This window comes from Hetaerina americana, unplaced genomic scaffold (genome assembly GCF_022747635.1).
Source record: "Hetaerina americana unplaced genomic scaffold, ioHetAmer1.1.p SCAF_3, whole genome shotgun sequence".
NCBI lineage: Eukaryota > Metazoa > Arthropoda > Insecta > Odonata > Calopterygidae > Hetaerina > Hetaerina americana.
The window spans coordinates 62,868,261-62,893,226 of record NW_027286874.1 but is presented as its reverse complement, the minus strand read 5'-3'; the positions used below and the strand labels follow the sequence as shown (position 1 = coordinate 62,893,226).

General features: G+C 33.5%; 2 protein-coding genes across 6 annotated transcripts in view; one reads left to right on the top strand and one right to left on the bottom strand.

The window, feature by feature from the left end:
• Positions 1–12,004, top strand: part of CkIIalpha (casein kinase II subunit alpha) — a 37,045-nt gene extending 25,041 nt beyond the window's left edge. For 2 of the 3 annotated variants that reach the window (XM_071588686.1, XM_071588687.1), the window contains exons 8-9: positions 705–782; positions 8,666–12,004. In XM_071588686.1, the coding sequence (XP_071444787.1) occupies positions 705–782; positions 8,666–8,775 (188 nt within the window). In that variant the 3' untranslated portion in view covers positions 8,776–12,004. Of the gene's footprint in view, positions 1–704; positions 799–8,665 lie in introns of all 3 variants that reach the window. The other variant, XM_071588688.1, reaches the window with a different exon arrangement.
• Positions 12,005–13,651: 1,647 nt separating this feature from the next.
• Positions 13,652–24,966, bottom strand: part of LOC139690601 (organic anion transporter 3-like) — a 32,139-nt gene continuing 20,824 nt past the window's right edge. For 2 of the 3 annotated variants that reach the window (XM_071588082.1, XM_071588083.1), the window contains exons 4-11: positions 23,317–23,707; positions 20,282–20,453; positions 19,833–20,069; positions 18,688–18,902; positions 16,258–16,439; positions 15,909–16,090; positions 15,020–15,080; positions 13,652–13,882 (exon numbers count right to left, since the gene is read on the bottom strand). In XM_071588082.1, coding sequence (XP_071444183.1) covers positions 13,841–13,882; positions 15,020–15,080; positions 15,909–16,090; positions 16,258–16,439; positions 18,688–18,902; positions 19,833–20,069; positions 20,282–20,453; positions 23,317–23,707 — 1,482 coding nt within the window. In that variant the 3' untranslated portion in view covers positions 13,652–13,840. The remainder of the gene's footprint in view (positions 13,883–15,019; positions 15,081–15,908; positions 16,091–16,257; positions 16,440–18,687; positions 18,903–19,832; positions 20,070–20,281; positions 20,454–23,316; positions 23,708–24,966) is intronic. The other variant, XM_071588084.1, reaches the window with a different exon arrangement.

Here is a 24,966-nt window from a genome sequence, read left to right as displayed (position 1 = left end):
GTTGTTGGTATAAGAATATGTAATCAAGTACACAAATTGCATTAATTTATAAAAATTATTATTAAGAAAAAGGTATAGAAGTACTCGTTTACAATTTTTACGATGATATTACAATTGATTTATGTATTTCCAATTAATAGAATTAATGAAGTAGAAGAGTAGACTTCGTTGAAGTGATATTGATGCTCTCTCTTTGCTAAAAGTTAATCAACTCCTTACTTTTTATGGTAGTATCAAATCTAAAAGTTTGTTGATCAGATCAATAGTTTTTGCATTATCATGCTATTGAAATTCCATCTCAAATGCATTGGTTTGCTTAACTGGTAAAAATATATTCAAAGAAATTTAAGAACATGTAATTCTGTTGGAATAATTTGAGTGTGGAAGTAATTTTCTTCGTAAATAATAACTTTGCTCTACAGTATGCAAGGATAACAAAAAGTGATGGTAAAAAAAAACCTATTGTTCCAATTGTAATGAAGTCATTTTTCGTTTGCCTTAATTGTTAAAAATTAACAAACCCCTGAAATAAACCACATGAATTAAAGCATATGTTTGTCTAGCCCCCATGTAAGATGAACATTGTTGCATTATTAATATTTATAGTTAGTTTGAGTGAAGTACATATGATTTTAGTTTTAAAATTTCTCCTCTAATGTGATAATTCAATGGATATTGATTGTGCGATTATTTTCTATTTTTAGTTCCACTTGTAAAGGAGCAAGGGCGATTAACTCTGATCTCCTCGTCTCCTACTCCCATATCAGGCTCAGGGCCTGTAGGTGAGTAGACCAGCAGGTAATGGAATCACCTTTACTCTCATATTAATACATAATCAAAATCTTGGTTAAATAAGTTTGTCTCGCAATCCTGTGTGATACTTCTTTGAGGCAAATTTAATTGGCCAGGTGTTCTGTTGCATCAATCATGTTTTGTGCTTTAGTCATTGTTTAGGAATTTAATGTTGATGGTATTCTTGAATAAAGTGTGTTAATGTGTTATAATTGTGTGAATGCTTTCAGTGTAATATTATGTGGTTGGAGTTTACGAGGTCTGAGATTGCTATTCTTTCACAGTGAATGTTTTGATCATTATTTAACTGTGTGATGGGTTTTTGCATTATGTGAACATGTGGTTGTTAATGATATTTTTAATGCTGTGTTTTATTGTCTTTGATAGCTTCATTTTTTGAATGTAAAAATTTTGAGCTACATCTCTGCAGTTTTGCTTAAGAGTTACTGGGAAAACCAATGCCAATTGATTAAGAATGTTGACATAGTTTCTTGCTGTAAGTTTTAATTTACTTGACCAGTATTTGGATACAAATTTTGCAGATATGAATATGGCAAGTATGTTAGGACCCATTTGATTAGGTTCAAGTGTAGGTATTTAAAGACCAAGCTTAAAACAGTACATTATCCTTTTTGATGTTCTCTATTTTCTTTTCAAGTGCAATTTTATATTTGCTATATTTTCTTATCTGCTGCTATTGGCATATTGTATTTCGCCTCCTAGTTCTTTAAACTATTTGATTAAGAGGGTTCCTTTGATCTTATGATGCTGTTGAACCTTGGCTTACGCTAATTTGAGTATCTGGTACCGTAAAATCTCCTAATTAATTATGCCATGAAGTTACTCCAGCTTTCTCTTTTTATGAGTCTTCCAGATGCTCAGTGTGTTGCGGTAAACTTTTGAATGTTTTAATAATCACATTTTGGGTTTATATAATATGTGCATGCAGCTGAGTAACAAATAGTGCAGAATTGATTACCAATCATCTCATTTACTTCTCCTTTATTCTTCACTTTGCTCATAAACTATTTCACTGGTAGGATTCATGCCTAGATTCGATCCACCTTTATCACAATTAATTAATTACTCCTCCTGGGATACAAGCACAGAAAATTTCTGTGAAACAAATGGCATCTATTTCTCGGCAATTCACGAAACCCACAAAAAGAATGCTCCGGGTATGTTGTAGTAAGAGCCTTGCTTTAGTGCTTGTCATAGAAAATTATATGCTCTGCATTAACACAGGAATGATAATGAAATCCTGTATAACATCTAGATCTGAACTACTGATGTGTTGGGTTTGCTGGCATACATTGACGGGTATCCATGTGTCATTTTAGTGCATGCATTTGTAAATAAAATTAAGTGATTAAATAATGAAATGTTAAAAGTGAGATTGCATTGTATCCATTTGTAGTAAATTCATGTGGACTCAGAATAATGGTGATATTGAACCTAATGCAACCTGACTCCTAACTTGCGCAAATACACAATTGTTAGTGAGAGTATTGAGTTGCTTTTTTCATATTCCTATGATTAAAACAGCCAGGAAATTAAAAAGAATTATGTAGTGAAAAATCTCTCGTTCATAAGCACCATTGAAAAGCAGAATTCAACAGGTTAGTGAAAAGGAAAGGTGAAATAATCTGGCCTATTGAAATTGTTTAGGGATTGGAAATTCCGATTTATTGCAATGGCAATTCATGGAGGGCTGATAACACTTGCTAGGTTTTGAGTCAATACTGGCAGATGTATTAATGGTAGTTTTATTGATTGGGCAAACAAAGCTTAAGATCGCCAAATAAGGTACAATATTATTAAAGCTAAAATAGGGGATGATTATGGGATGTGAAAATTTCCAAAACTGCCTAGGCATTTGTCTCTTTTTTCATATTTCTGTTGAATTTTATTGGTTTTCCAGTAGATACTTCAGGTTAACCAATTGGGCAGCTAAGTCTGGATAGAAAGGCTGAAATTAATATTTAGCCAAAAAATGAATGCTGAAAAGAAATGGGGAAAAGGGAAACATTTTCTTGAAAAAGTTAGGAAACCAATGTGTCTGGAATGCTATTGGGAAATTTGGAATTCCCTCTGAGAGCAATGCTCTTTTTAGTTGCAAGAGCAGTTCACGTTAGTCACATGCCATTGTGTGATCAGTCCCGAGTAAAAAATCAAAACTCTAGCAGGACTACTTACGGTGATAACAGTTGTAGGTGAAGCTGTGGGATAGTGATCCACGGAAAAATACATTAACAATTTCCAGGCATCTAGTGGAATAATTTTGAAAAAGGGTGGCATGTTCGTTGTGGAAATAAGGGAAAGGGTCTGAATTCTATAAAATGAGTGGCCTCACTGTATAATAATTGCTAGTCAAATGTGAATGATGCGTGGTAATTTGTTGAGCATATTCCTAAAATCATTTTTATTTATAATACTCGCTTATATCTTATGCATGGGAAATAATTCATGGCCACGCAAAATAAATTTAGGATATGGAAATCTCCCTAATTTGGGATTAATTTGTAATTAGTGATTCAGGGGTTGAAATGTTTTTTGGTGATATTATGTTCTTCAGGGTCAAGCTGAGAGAACATTTCTTTGAGTGTTGTTTCACACTTGGTATATGACAATACTCTGTAATAGTCACATCAGCCACATTTTAATTTATCAGTTTTCCTTAAAATAAATCAGAATTTCAGTACTGTCAGTTCTCCGGAAATAATATTCATGTTTGATTTCATGAAGTCGGTTGTGAAAACAATGGTAATAAAGTTGCAAACATATTAATTTTGAAATGACAAAGTGCTGCTTGGGTTAAATGTAAAAGAAGAGAACAAGTAGCAAAGTATGTTTTTGGTATTTCCATGAAATAATGGAGGTTGCAATGTTTTATCTTCATAAGCTTTTAAGTAGATAAAAGAGATCACTTTATTCTGTTTTGAAATAATTAAAATTTTTGAAATAAATTAAAATTAGCCAATAATATAAAACAAGAAAAAGTTATAATCTTCAGTTTCATATCAGTGCAAAGGCTGTAAACATGCAAATTTTTTGGCTTTTAAATTCCTGTTTGTAGCATTCAAATCGACTCGAATTGTGCCATCCTAATTATTTACTTTTCTTCTACCCACTTCAGTTTGTTACAATAATCACCATGTAAAACCAAGCCATTTACTCTTTTACCAAAAGATGTTGTGGTGAAAAGTGTTGCTTGCACAATGCATGGGATTAATTAATATATAGACTATGTGGAATGATTGTAAAGTAGCCAATCACAGGAATCATTGTGAATTTAAAAATGAAAATATCAGAATTTCTCGGAAAAATATTTCCTTAGAAAGTTGATTACATTCTTTGCCTACAATTTCATGTAGAATTGTACTCTTGATGATTTGACAATTTGACTGCCTGGAGCATGAGATGGGAACCAAATAAATTACTAGGGAAACTGAGTTGCCACTGGCAAGAGTTACCAACTGAAGGAAATATTGACAATCTTTGTTTGAATAATTACATTCCCTAGAAGTTGTATAAAAAGGACCGGCAAAATCCAAGGCTAGATAGATATGGTTGCTAATTATAGGAAATCCTTAAGCTTCCCTAGATCCTAAACTCCTTTTTGTATTTTGTTTTTTCGGACCACTTCATACCATCGAAAATGCCGATTACTTTTCACTCCCCTTTTTGCTTGCCTAAAACTCTCCCTTCTAAAGCTACATTTTCATGCATCTGGTTTTGCATAACAGATTTGTGTTGCCATCATATCCTTTTCATGTCTGTGGCGGTGCAAAGAGGAAAATGGGGGTGACAATAATCATTTGTGCCCTTGTTTTGATGGGAGTTAAACAAATGACAGACAGCATTAGTTTTTTTCACTGCTGCTACTGACCTGTGATTAAAGTTGATATGGGCAACTCCTGTGGAACCAAAATGGAATTCATGGAAATGTAATTAGACATCCTAGCTTCCTGATGCCTTCCAGTATTCTTCCACTTAGTACTCAAGTTTCACCTTAAAGAATCTCTCAACCATAACCACTCCTTGTTTATTTTCCTCTCTCAAAATTTTCCCTATCTTTTTCCATTCACTTATCTCAAAAGCCTCCATCTACTCTAATCTCAACTCTCTAGGGTGAGGTTTTATAATCCATGAGGCAATTCTGCATGCCATATCAATGACATTCCAAGCATCCTTGTAATGAATTACCTTATCTTCATCTTTGTAAATGCTTATTTTCTTAATATCCTCATTGGTGTTCTTTCGGTTCAAAATAATGGTCGTCCTAGTCTTAAAACTTCAAGGAAATTTATTACTTCTGTTGTGATTTAACATCATCCCAATCATCTCGTATTAATAGTAGAATGCTCAATTGCTGAAATCCTATGCTTACTGGCTAACTAATTGTAAACGACCTACACATTTGAATTAAATGTTTCGAACCTACTAAATTTTTCTACCCGTAGTATCTTACGTCATCCTATTCCTGCATTTTACTTGAATTAGTTTTGCTCTTTCCGTTTTGATCTCTGCTTTCTCAAAATCATTGAAGTTATATTCTATAAACTTTCAAGTAATGTTCTTACACACGTCATGCATTCACTTCTCTTTCTTACATCCCTACTGACCTTATTCTGGGTAATTGTTTTCCCCGTCAATCTTTTGTCAGCGATTTTCAGTTTTAACTTGCTGCATGTGAAACAAAGAGTTCTTACATGCTTGTATTGTACTTCTATTTTGCTCAAGAGTTAAAAATAAAACCAAGAATATCTCTTGGCCAATATGCACCTAAATAAAATTCTGCCTTCTCCTTATCTTGAAACTAAAAATGAATTCTGTGGCTATATTTTCATTGTAACTGGTTTGTTCCCCTTTGTTCTAATAGTGATTTTTGTCTTGTCTTCTGGAAAACTTGAACCTTAATGACATAATTAAGTCTTTAATTTTCTGTACCTACTCTAACTGATCATACTATTAAGTTCTTCTCTTTGTTCATTTTTCTTTCCCTTCTCTCGTTTGATTCTGTTAACTCCTTTTCCATTTTGTCAGATATAGCATGTGGGTGGTTAATTTTTCCCTTGTTTCTCCATATTGTTCGCCACAACTACTGTTCTGCCTCTGAGATTTGTGTGTGCTTTCCACCATGTTTTTATCTCTGTAATTCTTTTCATTTTAGCTGATTATTTGTTTCTCTGTATTCATCTCCTTAGTCATGTTCCAATTCACCCAATTTCTTGTATTCAATCTTATTACAGTGGAATCTTAGTTTAATTCAAACTCACTATTCTTAAAAGAAAAATCCCTTGCTCTAATGAGTTTTCATTATTACCAATGGTAAATCTTTTATTACTTCATTTGTATGACACGTAGGATGGTAAAACCATTGCTACATGATTTTCTTAGCATTCATCGCCATATTGTAATAATATGTACCCGTGTTAATAATGAGTGACCAATCTCACTAGATGCTTCGTTGCTTTGGTTTCTGAGTGAATGCTCTTTGTTTGATGACAAAAACATAGTACACTGTGGGCTGTAGGTTATGTGTAACATTTTGGAGAATAGGTTGTAAATGTAATTATTAATGGAAATACTGGGAAACGTATAATTTTCTTGGTTAACTTTAATTTCTAATTTTGTCAAGGCACATTTAAAAGTGGCTTAGTCAAAGCAGATGTTTCCATGTCATATTTGTAATTGTACATTAAAGACACAAATATGTGATGCATTGCTTAGTTATTCAATTATATAACCAGGTGCAACTGTGTAGTGAAGCATGTTATAATAAAATATATATCTTGAAAGATAAATGCTCAAGACGTTCTACCTAAGAATTTTTCATGGAAATATTATTATGCGAACAAAGCATAACTTTAATTTAACTTAAAGGATTGAAATGTAATGAAATAATTGACTTTGTAATTCCACACACTTTATTTAAAAAACACACGACCCAGGTTTCGACGTTGAACGTCATCATCAGGTGTCCTGATGATCCATTCTGATGATGACGTTCAACGTCGAAACCTGGGTCGTGTGTTTTTTAAATAAAGTGTGTGGAATTACAAAGTCAATTATTTCATTACATTTCAATATGTTATGCAAATTCCACAAAGTTACGCCTGAGACAACAAATTTTAACTTAAAGGAGCAAATTATGAATACTCAGCTTCTAATGTTTCAGTTGCTTGGATTACGTCTATTGGTTGATATTTATGTCAATATTACCTTTTTGGCGCCAAGCATTGGTAATCATTGAATATCTGCGCAATGGCAATGATTGAAGATTACAGGCACAAGCATCGCAAGAAATCATTACATTTCTCTATTTCTCTTGTTGCCAGCCTCTATATTCGATGGTAAACGTGAACCCAAAAGTGAGTGCTGAGTTTTTCTCATTATTGCAATAATCCTGTGTCCACCAACTTGTGGAACTGAGCCCAGCTATTATTTTGTTATTTAGGAAAATGTTGTGTGGCTTGATTGATCTTTGATAGATTGTAAGGAGTTTATTTCTTTTAAAATTTTCTCCTGATAAGAATTCCTGTTTGAATAGTTGATCCAATTAGCCACTTTCTCTGATCCAATTTAGCGTGCCAATAAAAATGATAAATATCAATTTTTAATCTCTTACCAATGCACTCAAAATAGGCCTTATTTGGGGCTCATCCATGCCTGGTGCCAAATAACCTAATTCAGCTGCTGAAATGTGCTGAAAAAATGAAAAGGGCAGGTTCTGGGATGTCTAGAGTTAATCCAACTTCATTTATGAGTAATGAGGTTAATGCAGTCTGCATAAAATGAAATTGCCTTCAAAAGCATCAGTAAAAATATATATGGCTGGAAATTACTATTGGGTAGGCTGAGACAGTGGAAAATGTGTGCATGACCATGATATGCTATCGAATTTCTTTAATTTCCATGTTTTGACAGGTGATAATTCTTTTTAATTGAGCAGTCACTTTAGTTGCAAAGAGTAGGGTTCACCTTTTTCAACTTCTTGTACGATTTAAAGGGCAGTAAACCGTACTTGGTGCTTTTATCGTTATACCAAGATAGTCGTTATATGTTGTCCTCATGATATCAGGATTCCACTGTAATTATTTCATGTATTACATGAATTTATTTTTCGTCAGTAAACGTTTAAAAAATGTTTTATGCTTCTAATTTCAACCTTTTTTGATTTATTAGTGCTTAATTTTTATACTGATAGCTTTCAGTTTTTGGTTTTACAATATTACCTGAGTGACAATTTTATTTATGTTCATATGGTGTTCGTGGCGGATACTTTTTTCATCTGTACCCCAGCTGACAAAACAAAATGTAACATCAATGACACTAAGTATTAATTATTGCTCACATCATTTTAAATGATTTGCTGAGAAATAGGGATAACTCAAACACTCAGACCTTGGACTGACCTAAAGAAGTTTAATTGCATTTTGTTGAATATCTCTTTCTTTTTATTGGGAGAATTTGCTTTTTAACAACTTTTTGATGAATAAATTGCAAATAGTATAGGAGCTTTACGATGCTAGTTCGTTTGTCCAGGTTCACTATTACATCAGATTTTCGGTTTCATTGTTTAATCTTTTCTGGATTCAAGGGGCTTTTAAAACATCCCTGAATTTAATTTATGCATGCTAGTGGTTTTCTGTGCACAACTTAAGAATTAAATTTTCTGTTCTCCTTATTAGTTATTAGTTCTCTTATTCAATAGCATTATACATAATTATAATTTTTTAGTGTTAATTATTTGCTTTTATTGAATGTTTTAAATTTTTGTGCTTGCTTGGTTGTCTAACTACCTCAGTTTAAATCTTCATTGTTGACTGACTTTGCTTTCTTCTGCCTTGCCATCTAATTGTGATTGAAGGAGCCGGAGGGAGTGGTGACAGAGGAGGGGGTGGAGGCTCCGTGGCCTCTCCTGGTGGACCTCAGCCCTCTTCTTCATCTGCTTCTCAAGGAAACTCCTGCCAGCAGTGAAGTCAGCGCCTCAAGATGGTTCTTCAGGCGAAGTGCCAGTGAGTGGATGTATGCATTTTGGAGAATGTGCGAGGGGCTTTGCATTCATCCTGCTGCCATTGGAAGAAGTCGTTGTGAATATTGTGTGGGGCGAAGGGAAAGTGGACATTCTACAACTTAAAAGGTGTAGGGGGTCATGCACCCCATTACCCCCTTTCTGCTCTCCTCTGAAGGTCATGGTGGGAACATAAGAATTAGCTGACACCTGGCCATGTTGCCTGTGTACTCTTGTGCCGTGTGTGTTGGAAAGTGCAGTAGTGTACTGAGGATATTTTGACAGGAACTGGAACCGACGATTCATCATTATTATTTTTTTATTTGAAGCATTGTTGTATCTGAAGTGCTGGTGCAGAGCAATGGTTCAGTTGAGCAAAAGCTCTTTAGGAGGAGTATTTGTGTGAGTGCTTGCTCTGTAGGCATACTATGTGCAACTTGTATTGGCCACAAGTTGTTTTCAGTCAGTGGGAGAGAGAAAGGGGGAAAGGATGAGTGTATTAGATTTGTTAACTTCACCTGAAACCCTTCCTTCTTGATTTACTTTTCATACTGACCTGATCAGAACATACTCTGAACATACATACTGAACATACTCTGCCCCCCTCTCTCTCTCTCTCCTGCTAACCAACCAGTCCCCCCCCCCAAGGTCGCTGTAATTTTGTTTGTGGTCTCCAATCATGGAGTTTTCTGTGCCTCTTGTATTTCCCACGTCTTGCATCCTTAACCTTTGTGCTTCATTCCCATCTTGAAGTTGATTATATTGTATGCACCATGTAAATGTCATGTTGGCAATATGCTTTTGACTATTTGGTTGCATGTCCAATTTAAAAAGGTGTGCATTTTTTTTATCTATTCAAGGGGAGAAATTTTCCACATGGGAAGAAGTAGTGCCCCTTTGGATGGTTGAATTTGAGTCTCTGTTAACCTCATCCTTCGTTTCCTATCCAAGTACCCTTTCATTCCCAAGAGGATGTTGTCTTGAATTTTTAAATTCTTTCAAAGATTCATCATTTAATTGTTATGGCTTCTGGGATGAAAGTGTTAACAATAAATCAATGGTTCACGTGAAAAGGTCGAGTTTCCTTATAGATTGTGAATTAAAACTAGAAAGTGCAAAATTTAAAATTTCTACAAAAACTGAATTTTATGTAGAAGAAAGTATTACTATACATAAGGTATAATGTAATTCATTGCATTGCTTTAAGGGAGAACAGGTGACAATGCAGAGATGTGATTCCTGAGCTCATGGATGGTTAATTTTTACCCATGTTTGCACGGCTTGATGAAACGTCTCTTAGAAGATAGAAATGGAAGGTTATGATTGGGCAAGAGATGAAGGCCAGAATAGGCTTTCAGGGGAGCATGGGAGGAATTCATATGCAACTGTGCTGTGAGATTGTCGTATGGTTATAACATTTTGACCAATTGTTCTTTTTGAATCTTTAATTGCCCCTTACCCTTCCACGCTGTTAGCTCATTGTTTTCCGTCCTTGAAAACAATTTAGTTCATCATTATTACCTTTTGGGATTTCTATGCCATAATGTGTCATGACTATGAAAATTCCTCCCAAGTGTCTTGGTGCATTCTGTGACCTATCTCCCTGTTGAGGAATGCTAACTGAGAAGGCAGATTTTTTTGTGAATGAATGGAAGTGTGAATGTTTTTATTGAATCCCCTTTCCTGAAAGCTGAAAGGAAATGCCCTTGCTTGAAGTATCTTGATTGATGACTTAAATGAGGCTTCATCATGTGCTGGCACCTGATTGAACCTTTTCTCATGTGGCTACCTCTCGGTCCCTCTAGTCCCACCCCTCCTCCCATTTCAACTTCTTTTTTTGGTTTTAACATCCTCTTTTTCAATAATTTTTCATATTGCATTTTACAGCTGGCATTTCCATTTTGACTGATTCTCTTTAAAATTATTTATGAACAACTTGAAATGTGTAGGTGAAGAAAAATCCATTAGTTGTGCATGTCTAATCAAGGTGAAGTTTCCATTTTGTGCGTGATCAACCATTGCATTTGGCGATCTGAGTTTTCATCTTGCTAATCATTTCTTGAGAGGTAAAAATTTTAACTCCAATGAAAATGATAAAATAATTCAAACTCTATGCTGGTAAGAATTCACTTAGCTCTAAATTAAAGCTGCTCACTGCTAACTTATTTTTGGGGTTGTCTCAGGCAAATTTTCTTTAACCTTTGTGTAATAACTATTTTGCAGCATTTTATTGTTTGCCAATCCATTATTTGGAATTTGGATAGCTACATGATAAAGCTACTGTCCTGGCACTAAGGTTTCTCTATTGTATGCCCTATAGAAGCACACTCATCTCTTCTGGTAAAATAGTTTGCGAACAATAATCTCTCACTAGGCATCTTTGTTGTGGTTTTATCCTTTAATTTAATCCTTTGCCCTTGCTGGATGTTTGAGGATTTTTCTGCATTAAGAGAATTTACCAATTGTATATCAACTGGAGGAAAACACTCAAGGATGGGAAAGCCGCAGTAGTGTATAAAAACATGAAATTATCATTTTTGTTAGTTCGAGCTAAAGGCATGCTTCGCATAGAGAAGACAAATACTATGCACTTATTTATTTGTATGAATCCATATATATATATATATATATATATATATATATATATATATATATATATATATATATATATATATATATATGTATGTGTGTGTGTGTAAATATATATATATATTTATATATGTTAACATGAAATCAAAAACTTACTGGATTTGTAATAATTTAGGTTGGCCTCACTGGGTACGATACTGTAAATGTGTGAATAGTGTTGGTGGTGAGCTGAGAACCCACAGGCCACAAGGCTTACTCTAGTTGCGGCTCTCCCATTCTGTAACACCTCATTTGTAAGGATTATAAATTCCAGATGTAATGAAAGAAAAATATATCCAGACCAACATGGAGAACATTTGAATGAGTTGTAGTAAATTGTGATGAAAGAGAGAGAGAAAATGACTATAATGAATGTGTGTGACATGAATAACAGTTGTTCATAGTTTCAAGAAGGTTGAGTGGTGACCTTGTTTTAATGTGTCAACTCAAATACTTCATTATAAAAAAATGAACCTTTCGTGTGTACATTTTAACATCTGTAACATTCGATACTTTGAGAAAGGGACTGTAATAAACATTTTTCATGTATAAAACGTTTAAATAACAGTTTAAAAGTCAGTTTTTCAAACTATTTTAGTGGTGCCATAAGTTATTACTCCTTTGGACCACATCTCACTCTGTAAGTATAGTCACCAATGCTACATTTTGTATATAGGCCTTTTCTCAGGTTGTCTTTAAAGTTATTTCGCAAGCATCAAAATGGGTTTGGAAGTGGACTTCTATTGGGGCCACCATGGTGCTCATCTTTTTAATAGTATACTTGTATTTATTATGATTGTACATTTTACATTTGTTAGAATTAATATAGCCAATAATATTTAAATTTAAAGAATTTGGTCAATAAAACATCATTGGTTATTTATTTTTATTAGTTTTCGAGGAGAAGGCAACTCAAAACTGGTTGATCAGGTCATTGAAAGAATTGTTGAATTTTGATCCATTCTGTGCCTTATCGTGGTTTTGTTTTGGATGGGTTTTTGCATGTTTTTTCACCAGGATTTATATATTAATATTTCACTTGACAATTACAACTAGCCTTGTTACTGCATTCAGGTTTGAACTTTGAAAAGCTTGGATGTTGAGTTGCCTCTTTTCAATTTTGCTTTACGAATTGCCGTAGTGATCTACCTCATGATTGTGGCATTAAATATGCTTTAAGTACTACATTAGCAGCTGATATCTTCCTTCATTACAGTAATTTGTGATGGTGCTGTAGACTATTCATGGCAAGGTCTAATGTCCTGTAAATGTAATCCATTAATTAAAGCCGTGATGGTTAAGAGGATTTCGTTCAATAGCCATTGTGTGAACAGCAGTGTTCATCTGTTCAGGGATCATGAGAAATTAAGATTTTAACTGCAGTGAGTATATAAAAGGTGAGGAATCGGATGGGAATGCATGCTTCATTTTACTGTGTATGCTTGGTTGTATCATATTCTCTTAATTTCCTGAAGATCACTATTGAGGAACTGCATGCATATCGTCCTACCTATTAAGAAAAATTGTATCAAAATTACTTGTACAGAAAGTACACCACTCGGGATACTTATTGCGCCATAAAAAAAGCTGTAAAACTAATGCAACCTCTGCTGAATTTGTGACTCGGCTGATTATACCACTTTTTTAATTTAATCCTGAAAAATGGAATATGCTGAATTCAAGCAAACTTGGGATACTTCCCACATGTATTTAAGGAAATGGTAATATATTTTTCTCTTTGGGACACTTTCTATTCTCTCTTCGGAAAGTGTTAGTGAAGTATTGATTTGCTTTTATGGTAAAGTTCTATGCTCCTGGAATACTGTTTTGCATTAAGTTCGGCAGGAAATCTGCTCTCATGATCAAAGACTTGCCTTGCACACCTTTATTGTTATAATGAAGACATTAGTCCAGAATAAAATTTTATAAACCAGTGGAAGTGCCTAATTTTGCCTAAATTTTTGAGCTGAAAATGAAAATTGCCATTTGATAAAAATCTTGGGTGGAAGTAAACTGTGATAATAAGAAATTACAATAAGGGTATGTGCTATAAGAAAGCTAAATAATAAACATTTCAATATTATATACGGTACTCTTTATCGCCTGCTGGTAAAAATGTGGTTTTCGTAAATCTACATTCTTGTTCACAATATTAAGTATTATAATTTGAGATATTTTAAGTTAAATTTTTGTTTTAGTTAAAGTATTACTGAGTATGAAGAAAATGTTTTTATTTTAGGATATGTACATTATTATAATAGTCTTTTAAAGCATTTGATATGTACATTGCACTATGTGCCATTGAGCGTGTTCATCATGATTCTTCATGTAGAACTTGGTTCCAATTATGGTCCATATGGTTTAGGTTTCTTAGATGGTCCGAGCAAAGGAAAATGGTCTCCCTCATCCAGTGTTACTGGCAGTGCTGGCTGGCTGCTGGTGGACCTGTTTGAAAGCGCCCAAAATTGATCAGATATAATGTACCTTGAATGGCTTGAATTAAGCTATATTATAATAGTATTATTGTAGCATAGATGGTTTAATTAAGTGGAAATTGGTCAATAACATCTGGAAACTTCTTTTCAAGCAATCTGTTGCTAAATATTTTATTGCCTTGTAGGTAGAAAGCCAAGAAAATTAAATGTTAGGAAAGTTTCGTACAATTAATTGCATACATGCCATATTAAATAGGATTATGAACCAATTGACTGCACATATTGGCCTTAATGTAACATTGCTTAATCATTCAGTTCATACTGATTTTATTGAATGAAAAAGTTTTGGCATTGAGGTTTCATAATTTTATTTTGCTATATTGATGGCACCTTATGTAAGGAATAAAAAATATCCTCTGTGGACATGGTGAGGGGGCTTAGTCTTATTGTTCCTGATTTTATGAGGTACATACTTGTTAGCAGTCTCCTACGTACTATAAATACAGGTAACCATGTTAACCATTCAAATTAATATATTCGCCAAACTTTTACCTAAGTGCATAATTTTGGTGAGATGTCCTAAGAAATACCATCCCTTTACTCTAAAATATTTCTTCTAACCTTCCAATGTTTCCTTATTAACTGATTCCTTAATGTAGTGGAATTTTTCAACTTTGTAAGCTACTAAGAATTAAGTTCATTCTGTTGGGTCAGTGATTAGTCATATCACATATATTTCAGGGATGTTGCAGGTTCTTACTTATGATATTGAGTTGGTCAACAAATTTTTTCCATAAGGAAATTGGCTTGGAGTAACATTTGTTTTATAATTCCATATGTGGTAGTCACTTAAGTCTTGCTTGGTAGAAAATACTACCATGGTCAAACAGTTTTGTTAATAGTTTTCAGGAAAGTATAGTTAAATGAAAACTAAGAAGGCCTGGGTTCTTTTTCCTATTAGAAACTTGATGCCTTTGTCCAACGGTTGTGGGTGAATTGGTTGAAATTTTGTCGCCATCTAATTTTGAAGTTTGTATGGATTTTGGATAGTTATTACTACAATATCTAGAGGGCCTTAAATGAAATTTCAATGTAAAGAAAACTAGAGTACAATTGGGCAAGAAATCTTTCTGAGGTATTGACTTACTTCTAGAGGTTGTATGACTCCAATGGTTTCCACAGACTCATTGTTGTAAGCGTCAGAAGTGCTGAAATTTAATAGAAAGTCTTGCCAAGAAAGCGCTAGTGCTGAAATAGACATTATTAAGGCAGAGAAGCAGCATGCATTTGTTAAATAAGAAAATATTTTGTTAAATGCTTCTGTTTAACCATAAATATTAGGAAGCAGTGAATCAAATGGTTCATTCATGTATTTCTTGTTACCAGCCTTGCTCACCACGATAGTATCAATTTACCAGCCAAAAAGGGCTATTTTCCCTTCAGTCTACACACAGGCACTATTGCATTGAGTAGCTAGCATTCTTTACTTAATTTGAGATTTAACGGGTCCGAAACAAAAGTTTAAATTTCAGAAGGAGTAAGCTTATTCTAACCACATATTACAGCACTTAGCAAGTCTGTAGGCATACATTTCCACACAAGCAGTGAATGTCACAGACAATTTTGGTTGAATATGTGCCATTAAAAGAGGGACATTTAAGTAAACTAGTAGTAATTTGAAGATTGCATTATTCACATTTGTAATTTTAGAAGTAGGCTTTTAACCTTCAAAATACAGTTATTTTAATTTGATAAGTAGTTATCCATGTTCAAGTGCCATCATTTGGAGAGGAAGTAAATTAATTTATTCAGACCTTGGATTCTTCAATAAATAGAAAATGTGGGCTGTCTGCTTAATAATTACTTCTGTTAATGTTTATGGAAGAATTTCAAAAGCTGCTAATATATTACCGTTGCCAACAGTCTGGTACTTAGCACCTGTTATAGAAATCATTAATTTTAAAATAAAACGGTAATTTAGTTACAGTTAGTTATACAATGACCCTCGTCCAATTTCACTTAGGGACGTTAATTACCGAAAAATCACTCCAAGAAATTTTGACCTGGCCTTTTTTGCCGGTGTTGGGCAGTTTTCAATATCTTCTATGGTTTCTGGTAATGGCTGGTTTGCAGTTTCAGGCAGAAGAAATGCAAGCCCTCCTCCCAAAACTCCAAGTAAACCCAAAATCAGAAATGGAAGGTAGTAGTGCATGTCAGCCTGTTCAAATGAATAAACATTGCGACATAATCAATTATTGGACAATTTTTATGTTGTTTATTTATATGTTATATTTTTATGGAAGCTGTTACTGTTTGGCTACAGTTTTTTATATGCGAAGTAAATTGTCATTAAAAGGTAATTTTTAGTCAATGTCGGTCCGTTACCAAATAGACAATCAAAGGTGACAGCAGGGATGCCATATGGCCAGCCACATGTACGAAACTAGTTCCTTGCCCTCTTAATCTTGTTGGAAGGAGTTCCACAAAGAATTGTAGGCATGAATTCAGAGCTACCACTACACACAGGCGCCCCAGGACTGCTATAGTAGTGATTGCTACTGCTGATGCTGCAGTGAAGAAAGAAATTTTCACATTAATCCATAAAATAGAAGCTGTTTATCAATGGGGTTCATTGAAAATGTTGTTTAATGTCATGCAATTTTAAAAATGGCTCACACAACATGATTTCCCAAAACATGTTACCTAAATATCGCCAACAAAATCTATAGGGATTGTTGTCTTCTCCAATTACCGTATTTTCCCATCGATAACGCGCGCGTTACCTATACCAAAATGTTCAGACGATCCAAAAAATGACGTTGCGCGTTATGTAATGAAAATTGAAACATTTACATACCTATGTACACAATAATTACAGAAGAGTCTCGCCAAAATAAATTAGTTTGGAAGCATGCCTTTTTCATTGCTTTTCATGCTATTCTAATTTTTATTTTATACAGATCTGCTACTTTAACAGTTATTTCATCTCATTAATCCATGAGAAAAAGGAGAAACATATCATTTCTATGCTTCATTTAATCTATACGTAGTACGTAGTCTAATACGTAGTACTTCTTTATTCTAATACATGGTATTTCACGTACGCGGGGAGTACGTCGTATTATATACAATTACGTATAAATATAGGATAGGTAGATCACCTGAATCACAATTCAATGAATTAAGTGCATTTATTATCTCTTCAGGCTCATCAACGAGTTCGCTCTCCGAAGTTAACTCTTCCTTATCTTCTAGCACTGGCGTTGAAATATCCCCTCAAGCTTTTTTAAATCCATGTTTTACACGTCGCTCTGACACCATGCCAACTTTCCGGGATCCACCGGCTTATTTCTTCATAAGACAATCTTTTAATCCTTCCTGATTCTGTGTAGTCTTTCATACCAAACATCAACCACTTTTCCCAACTAGAACGTAACTTTGATTTAAAAGATTTATTAATGGATAATACCCGTAGCGTTGCGATTTCCTTTTTCAATTGCGATATTGATGACTTCTAGCTTAAACATCGCTGTATAAGATTTTCTTCTCCATGGGTAATTTTCCTGAGAAAATTCTAAATTACAAAAGCTTAACTCAATTCAGGTTTGAAACAATCACTATGCAAGCGGCACTTTCATAGAACTTGGAGGGTGTCAAGAACAGTCGAGCGCCGATTCTAACAAAGATAGAAAATTCTGTTTTATACATTCTCTTATTTTTATATTTGATTTGCTGAAATTTAATTAAAGAGTGTATAGCAAATGAATAGGCACACAAACCTATGTCTCGTTTCGACTCAGGAATCATAGCGAAAAAGTAATAAGGCGGCATATTGTGTTGGCTTGTAAATATTGTTTATTTTTCGATCCTTCTGTTGCTTTGAATTAATTTCAATCACCTGGCTCTGGACACACGGTATCTATACAAATCCAAGAACTACAAAGTTCTGGGTGCCCGTCACACATAAGGTGCGCGTTATCGATGGGAAAATACGGTAATAAATAATCGGCTTAAATTATTAGTAATTCAAAAGTATCTATGTGCTCTTGTAATTGGTCATTGTTTGGCTGGATCCACGCTGAATCAAATTCTAACAGGATTTCCCAGTGTGTCCACCCACCGAGGAAAAAAAAGACTTTTACTCCTCATGGATTTCTTCATGGTATTCGACCCATTCTAAAGTACTAGTAGGGTAGGAATGGCTTGTTGTTCGGAAGCCCTTTCTCCTTTGACGTTGCAAGACTATATTTGAGACTCCTACTAAATTCCTGTTCTTTGCTCAGAGCAATTTCATTTGTTGGCCTTTTACTCACAGGCCAGATTTTCTCCTTGAAAATATCGTTCATTTCTCATGTGCCTGGAGGAATATTTATGAAACTATACCAATTTTTCTATGCTTATTGGCTGTGAAAAAAACATGCTGCGCTCAGCAGGTGTGGCGAAATTATTTCAATATTTCATGAAACCAAATTTTGTGATAGAAACTGTAGTTGATGTTGTCAATGGCTTGTATTTAAGTTTATTTTCACTTCATTTAGGGACAGCAAGTGAATTAGGGAATTCTTGTAATTTAAAAGAAAGACTGGATTTATTCAAAAAGTGTATTATTATCTTGGCTTTTGAAAAATTGGGTTTATTGAAAAAATCTGCTGACATAATATTTGATTGCCCTATCTGGTCACTATGTCAAAGCTAAAAGAAAACGTTAGGTCCACTTTCATGCCGCTTCCTTTGAAAATGGATATATGCATAAATTAAAAACAATTTGTGGATATTGGTATAGTATTTAATTAATAATATGAAGCATTTACTTACATCTTGGTATTGCTACTATTATGAGATATGATATTCCAGACAATGCGAGAGGGATCCCAAATGAAGGTTTTCGTCCATATCGATTTAAAGTATAAGCTGGCAACATGCATGCTGGGGCCTCCACAATTCCAGTGACACTGAATGTTAAAAATAAGTTTGTTCCCAAATTTTCAACATTCCGAACATGCCCATCGTAGACAACTGTCAGTAGAACCCTGAAAACAAAATTTATGTTCTTTAAGAAGCAGCATTTGAGGCTTATATAGTGATAAAGTGGATTTTATTTATGAACATTTAACTGTCGCATATAAACTATTCTAGTACTATTGCTAAAATACCTCTCTGTTGTGAAGTTATTTAACTTCTTTGTTTCTCTCAACATAAGGGTTTTCCCTCTATGATCCTTTTTTCATGTGAAAAATTCAAATTATTCTAACATAAGGTTTTAGATATACACTTCAAATATTATTTTTATGATATACAAGGTGTGTGTTTTTTTTATGAGACCTAAGGTGCTGTTCTAAAAAATCGGTATGCAGATTTGTATCAACTAGGTACCATTTGAGTAATTTTTCAGCAGATAAAGGCTATATAATGCCAAGATTTGCTTTGCTAAGCTGAATATAAGCTTTACAAATAATCATGCAAAAATTACCTATTTTGGAATATCACTGTGATCATCCAGGGAGGGGAGTTTCCGCTGAAAGTTTTGTTATTTTTCAGGTAAAGTTGCAAAGAGAGAAGAACAGAGTAGAAATTTTCGGGGTGGGCATAAGGTCATAAAGTAACCTCTTTAGGCATGTAGGAATTAGGGAAAAATTGGTATTCATCCACTCGTAATTTAAAATTTTTAATTATTCCCAGAATGATGACCAAGCTGTTCAGTATCTAATATTCCTCTTCAGAGGCGAAAAAGCCCACATGAAATCAAAATTCCACTCTGGGAAACTTAATTCCAATATTGTATAATTTAATGTTAGCCCATAGAAATGGCCCTAAGTAAATCAAGGAATTGGGATACCATACCACCCAAGAATTACTTTTTTATGGGAAAGTATAATCAGCTTACGTAAATGATAAAAGCAATTTCAAAAGTGTATTGTTTGGTTTTTACACTATGCCCACCTTCATTTTCCTTGCCTCACCAGAGAATTAGCATGAGTAGAACCCTCTTGCGAAGTTTTGGAGTTTGAAACAAGTCTTTTGTTGATGCACTATACATTTCAGCTTCTTCTGCCAGCCTTTTCCCTTTCTCTTGTAATTCCTCATCAAAATTTTCTCGTAACTCTTTTCCATTGACAGTAGCGACCTTTTTTAGAATCTTCTCTGCTTGCCTATGCATTCCTTTTGAAAGAAGCCACCGACTGGATTCTGGAACCACTCTGATTATTTGTAAGATAAGTTTGATTAATTTGGATGGAAGAAAATTTAAATATAAGTAGGCTCAGTCTTTTAGATAATTAAGAATGTATGTAAAATTACTGTTTTAACTTATTACTTTTGTGGTATTTATTACACATTTAAATATGATACTAGAGCATTCATAGAATTTATATAGAATGAATAATTATAGCATCAAAATTTGTTTTCTTACAGCGGTGCCAGAATAATGGATGCTATTGGTATACAGATGAGTATGGAAAAAATACGCCAGTCCCATGCAGCATATGCAACCCATGGTAGAGCAACCAAAGCCATTGTCAGAAAAACAGCAAAAGGTAGATTTGCCATTATTGCTCTTCTTTTAGTATCCACATACTCCAAAACTGAAGGAGATAAATTTCATGATAATATCACTTTAATGTTCAACAATTATGATTTTTCTGATGGACAAAGACATTTTAGAGAATTTATGGAGGTGTACACTTAATGCAATCAGATTAAAAATGATATTATTTTCTATAACAAAAGCTGTAAGATTTTATGAAATAATTGGGAAGTTTCCATGAGATAAGGGGAATTCAATCAACATGTAGTGCCTACTGAGGAATTCATTTTAGATGACTTTCCATGCATTTTGCCAACATGTTCATTCAATATGCCTATACGTTGGCTATCATTGACTAGAGTAAAGTAAATAACAGCAAGAATTAAGTCAAACATAGAAATCAACTGAATGATTGATTTGATTAATGGTGGTAGAGTTCACCTTTTGCTGACCCCTAATTCATGTGGAATTCAATCATTGAGAGGAGGGAGGCCAAAATCTCATGTGCTGCCTCAGATTACCCATAGATTTCCGACACAAAAAAATGATACATTTTTTTTGGCGTAGAATTTTTGAATGGACATAATGCCTCTGCCCCAATCGAGAATTAATTGGTACATAGGCTCCTAAATTAATTTTTAATAGTCTCCCTTAGAATATTAGTGATTATCCTTATCCATTTGCTTTTGGTTATTATGCATTTTGCTATAGTTTTTGGAAACAGCTTGGGAAGGAAGTAGGCAGGCACTGCCTTTAATTAGATATTTAGTGATAGAATTACAGATATCAAAGTAGGTAGGTACCTCTGCATGAACATTGATAAAATTGTTGATATATTCTTTATAAATAACCACATGACCATCATCATAGCAACCAGTAACTATGTCTAGGTCCCACAAAAACCATTTTTATGTTTAAGTATTAGTGAAAAATGTATTTTTATATCCACAAATGGAGGTAGTTTTGCATATGTTGCTTTTGTAGACATGCAATACATAGGAATAAAAATAAATATCCCTATATAGGGATATTTCATTGAGAACTGCACCATGCCTTTTTTTAGAATACTGAAGCTAGGTCAATATTGATAATTCTTAATTATTAATTCTTACTCTAATTAATATTATTTTCAAAAAGTGTTAAACATACAGTTAATGGCAAAGATTATCCCTGCATATTTAATTATGCTATTTATTATCGTGTTTTATTTTGTGAAGTTTCCTAAGAAATTAAAATAGAATAAACATTCTAGCTTTCTACAAGCAGTAAGGTGCATTCAAGAACTAATTTCATTTACAAAATTAACTCTGCAATATGTGCAGACATTCTATAAAATTTAAAATTTATAGGTCTAAGAACATGGTAATGTTTCTGCCTAAAATAAGTGTAACAATAAGTATTTAAAAGTTGTCATCAATCCTATTGCTGTAACAAAATTCTCCTTTATTTCTCTCTCTGAAAATCAAGTAAACCATATTTCCATGCTTGAATGTAATGTCTGATATGTTGCTCAACATTATAGATTGTCTACCCTGCCATATGCTTGGACCAAGAATGAGAAAGTAATGGAGGGAAATGAAACAAACATGCTAATCCTAATTATCAGGTGTTATTTTAGCTTAATGCTTTTATACTTTCAATGTACCATCATGACCACCTTATCTTTCTAATTTGAATAGAATTACATTTGGGAAAAATGACATAGCTGAATTTTTCAGTGATAAAAACTTATTTTTACAAAGTATTTGCTTGCTTCTCATTCAAATATGTGGATAGACTGCAAGGACATAATATTTCAACTTAGATATCATCTACTCACAGGGCATCATGTAAACATTGTTTTGTTAGGGACTTAAGGATACTTAGATGCTGCATGTGTTTTTTGAGAATTAGGTAGTAAACATTGATCTTAGAAAAAAATGCTTTCTCTTTCTTATCAGTTTGAAGTAAAGCCAGCAAGCACTCATAATATCTCGTTTATCCTCCTAGCTAGTAAAATATGGAACTAAGTAGGCAGTGATTTGGTGCATTCTGCAAGAATATCTCATAAATTAGTATGTAGGCATTAAAATTATAATCAGCGATAAGTATGTAGGTAGTTATTCTTAATAATATTAGAAATATATAATATTACTTGTGAAAGACTATCCTCAAAAAGTAATGATTATGCATGATTATTTTAGTCAAAAACTTTGTTCTGCATCTGAATCTAATTATTTCTATAAACTATGGATATGCAGGTTTTGTTCTTAGCAGTATGTTTCAGTAATGTATATTGTTTCATTGCAATTAGTTTTTGCAAATAAATTGGGAATAATGGTGCATCTTAATCAAATTTTGAAATTTTAATCTCTTTATGTGCCTGGGTGGTAATTTGAACTGTGTAAAATTTTGCGGTGTTTGTCTGGAGCAGTAATTAAAACTCCCTAAACATGTGCTACATTTGTTAACTGAACTTAAATACCTGTCAATTTTTTCAATTGGGTGACTGCTTTACATAGTTTTAAAGAAAAGAAAATTGAAAATTTAGCAGAAGCTGAAAATTATACAAGAAATATACATAAATATAGGGAACTTTTACATGAGAAATCATACTTCAAAGTTTTATTGTTTGGTCTTATTACCATTTACTGTTGCTGACTGTATTAACATATTTGTACTTTTTGTTTCCTTATCATTATCCCATAAGATTCGATTTTTCAATGCTAAAACATGAAAATAGATTTTAAAAATATTTTTACTCTAAACTTAATTTTAAATAAACTTGATTTTACACATTTTCATTGATCCCTGTGAAAGCATAAATTCAATGTTTTACAGTTTGTACATTTTTATATGTGTGATCTCATGTAATTATAAATATTGGTATTATTTATGTATACTAGAATATAATTTTAGGCTTTAAAATAATGATTACTTACTGCAAATGTATGCCATCATGTAGCAAGCATCATATCCCAATCCAGTCATAAATCTTAGGAGCAAAAACAGTGAAAAAGGAGAGATTGGTAAATTGTTTAATGCTTGCATTGTGAAATTTTGTCGATTAAGAGCTAATGAAGCCTTATCAGAATGAAGTGAACTATTGAGACTAAAAGATATGTCTTCCTCCGATGACATTGAGTTTTCAGTTGGTATGAATGCTGTTCCTATTCCAGCTGCAGCAGAAATAGTATTAGCTGCAACCAGAGATGGTATTCTCCCCCATTTGTCTGCAACTGCCCCTAAGATTATGCTTCCCAGAGTTGCTCCTACAAAGAATGAAGCCTGACCGACTGCTGGGCGCCAACTGTCATTGCACACCCAGTTCATCTGTCAAGGGCATTGGGAAATGTAAGCATTTTAAATGAATATGCAACTTATTCTACATTAGCTTAGTAACTAATCGATTGACCTTGTTAAACTGTGAATTGAAACTAATGGTCATACATTATTCAAGACTACTCAACTAAATATGTAGGTAAGTAAGTGTGATAGCAGAAATAAATAAATCATAGGTCTCAAAATTAATATATCAAGTGCGATGCTATGATACCAAATTAATGAAAAAATTGTGTCTAATATTACAGAGAACTTGATAGAGTTAGTTATGACCTCTTATTTGATGATTGTATAATAAAAGTACTTAATTCAGAGTTTTAAGCTCTTTAATTTTATGAACAATACATTCCTATTTGAATTAATGTTTAGAAAAATTTTGAAAGCAAAATTCATGTAGCAAAGCTGATGGAACAGTTTCCTGACGGGGGAGGGAGAGTTATGCGGTGCCAACCTCTCATGTATAAATGCAGTTAAATATTCTAAGAGGATGGGGGCTGTGAGTGGCCCTCAGTAAGTTGATGCCCTGAATAGCTGCTGTTTTGCTGCCTGGGTAAAGCTGACCCTGAGTGAAAGAGTTCTTACTTAAACAAATCTCTCCAATAATATTTCAGGGAATACACATTGCAGCTTCGTGCAGATGGCATGGGCAGTAGACACCATAGGCAAATAATTACTTATCTCAGAGTAATAACCTGAAATGTAATTTCCACACTTGAAGGCAGCGCCTACCCTGCATCTTATGTATAAATATAATAATTTATTCAATAATTTAAATTAAATGAAGATGGGGAATGAAGAGAATGGATGGAAGGAAATCATTAATATTAGAAAAGTCACAGTTTATACAAAACTATAACACAAAGCAAAATAATATAAATAAATAAAAAACTATTCAAAATATGAAAATAGATAAAAAACTATGCAAAATATAAATCATGATCAGATTCATCCAATAGTTAAGTGGATTGGCTCCTTGAATTCTGACACAATGGTCTTTTGTTCCAAGGATTTTTGATTGTTGCATGAAATATATATTATGCATAGGGAAGTTGGCTGGGGAGAAAGATATTCTTGATTAACCTTGGTTACATCTTTAGTTTGAAATCACACGGCCAGAGTGCTCTTCGTAGTTACTGTCTTCGATTAATTTTTATTTCTCTAAACTATTTGTCATAATGGTGACTATTAATTTGATTTTTATTAATATCAATTTATTATTAGCAACATATGTCAGCTTTGAATGCCGATAA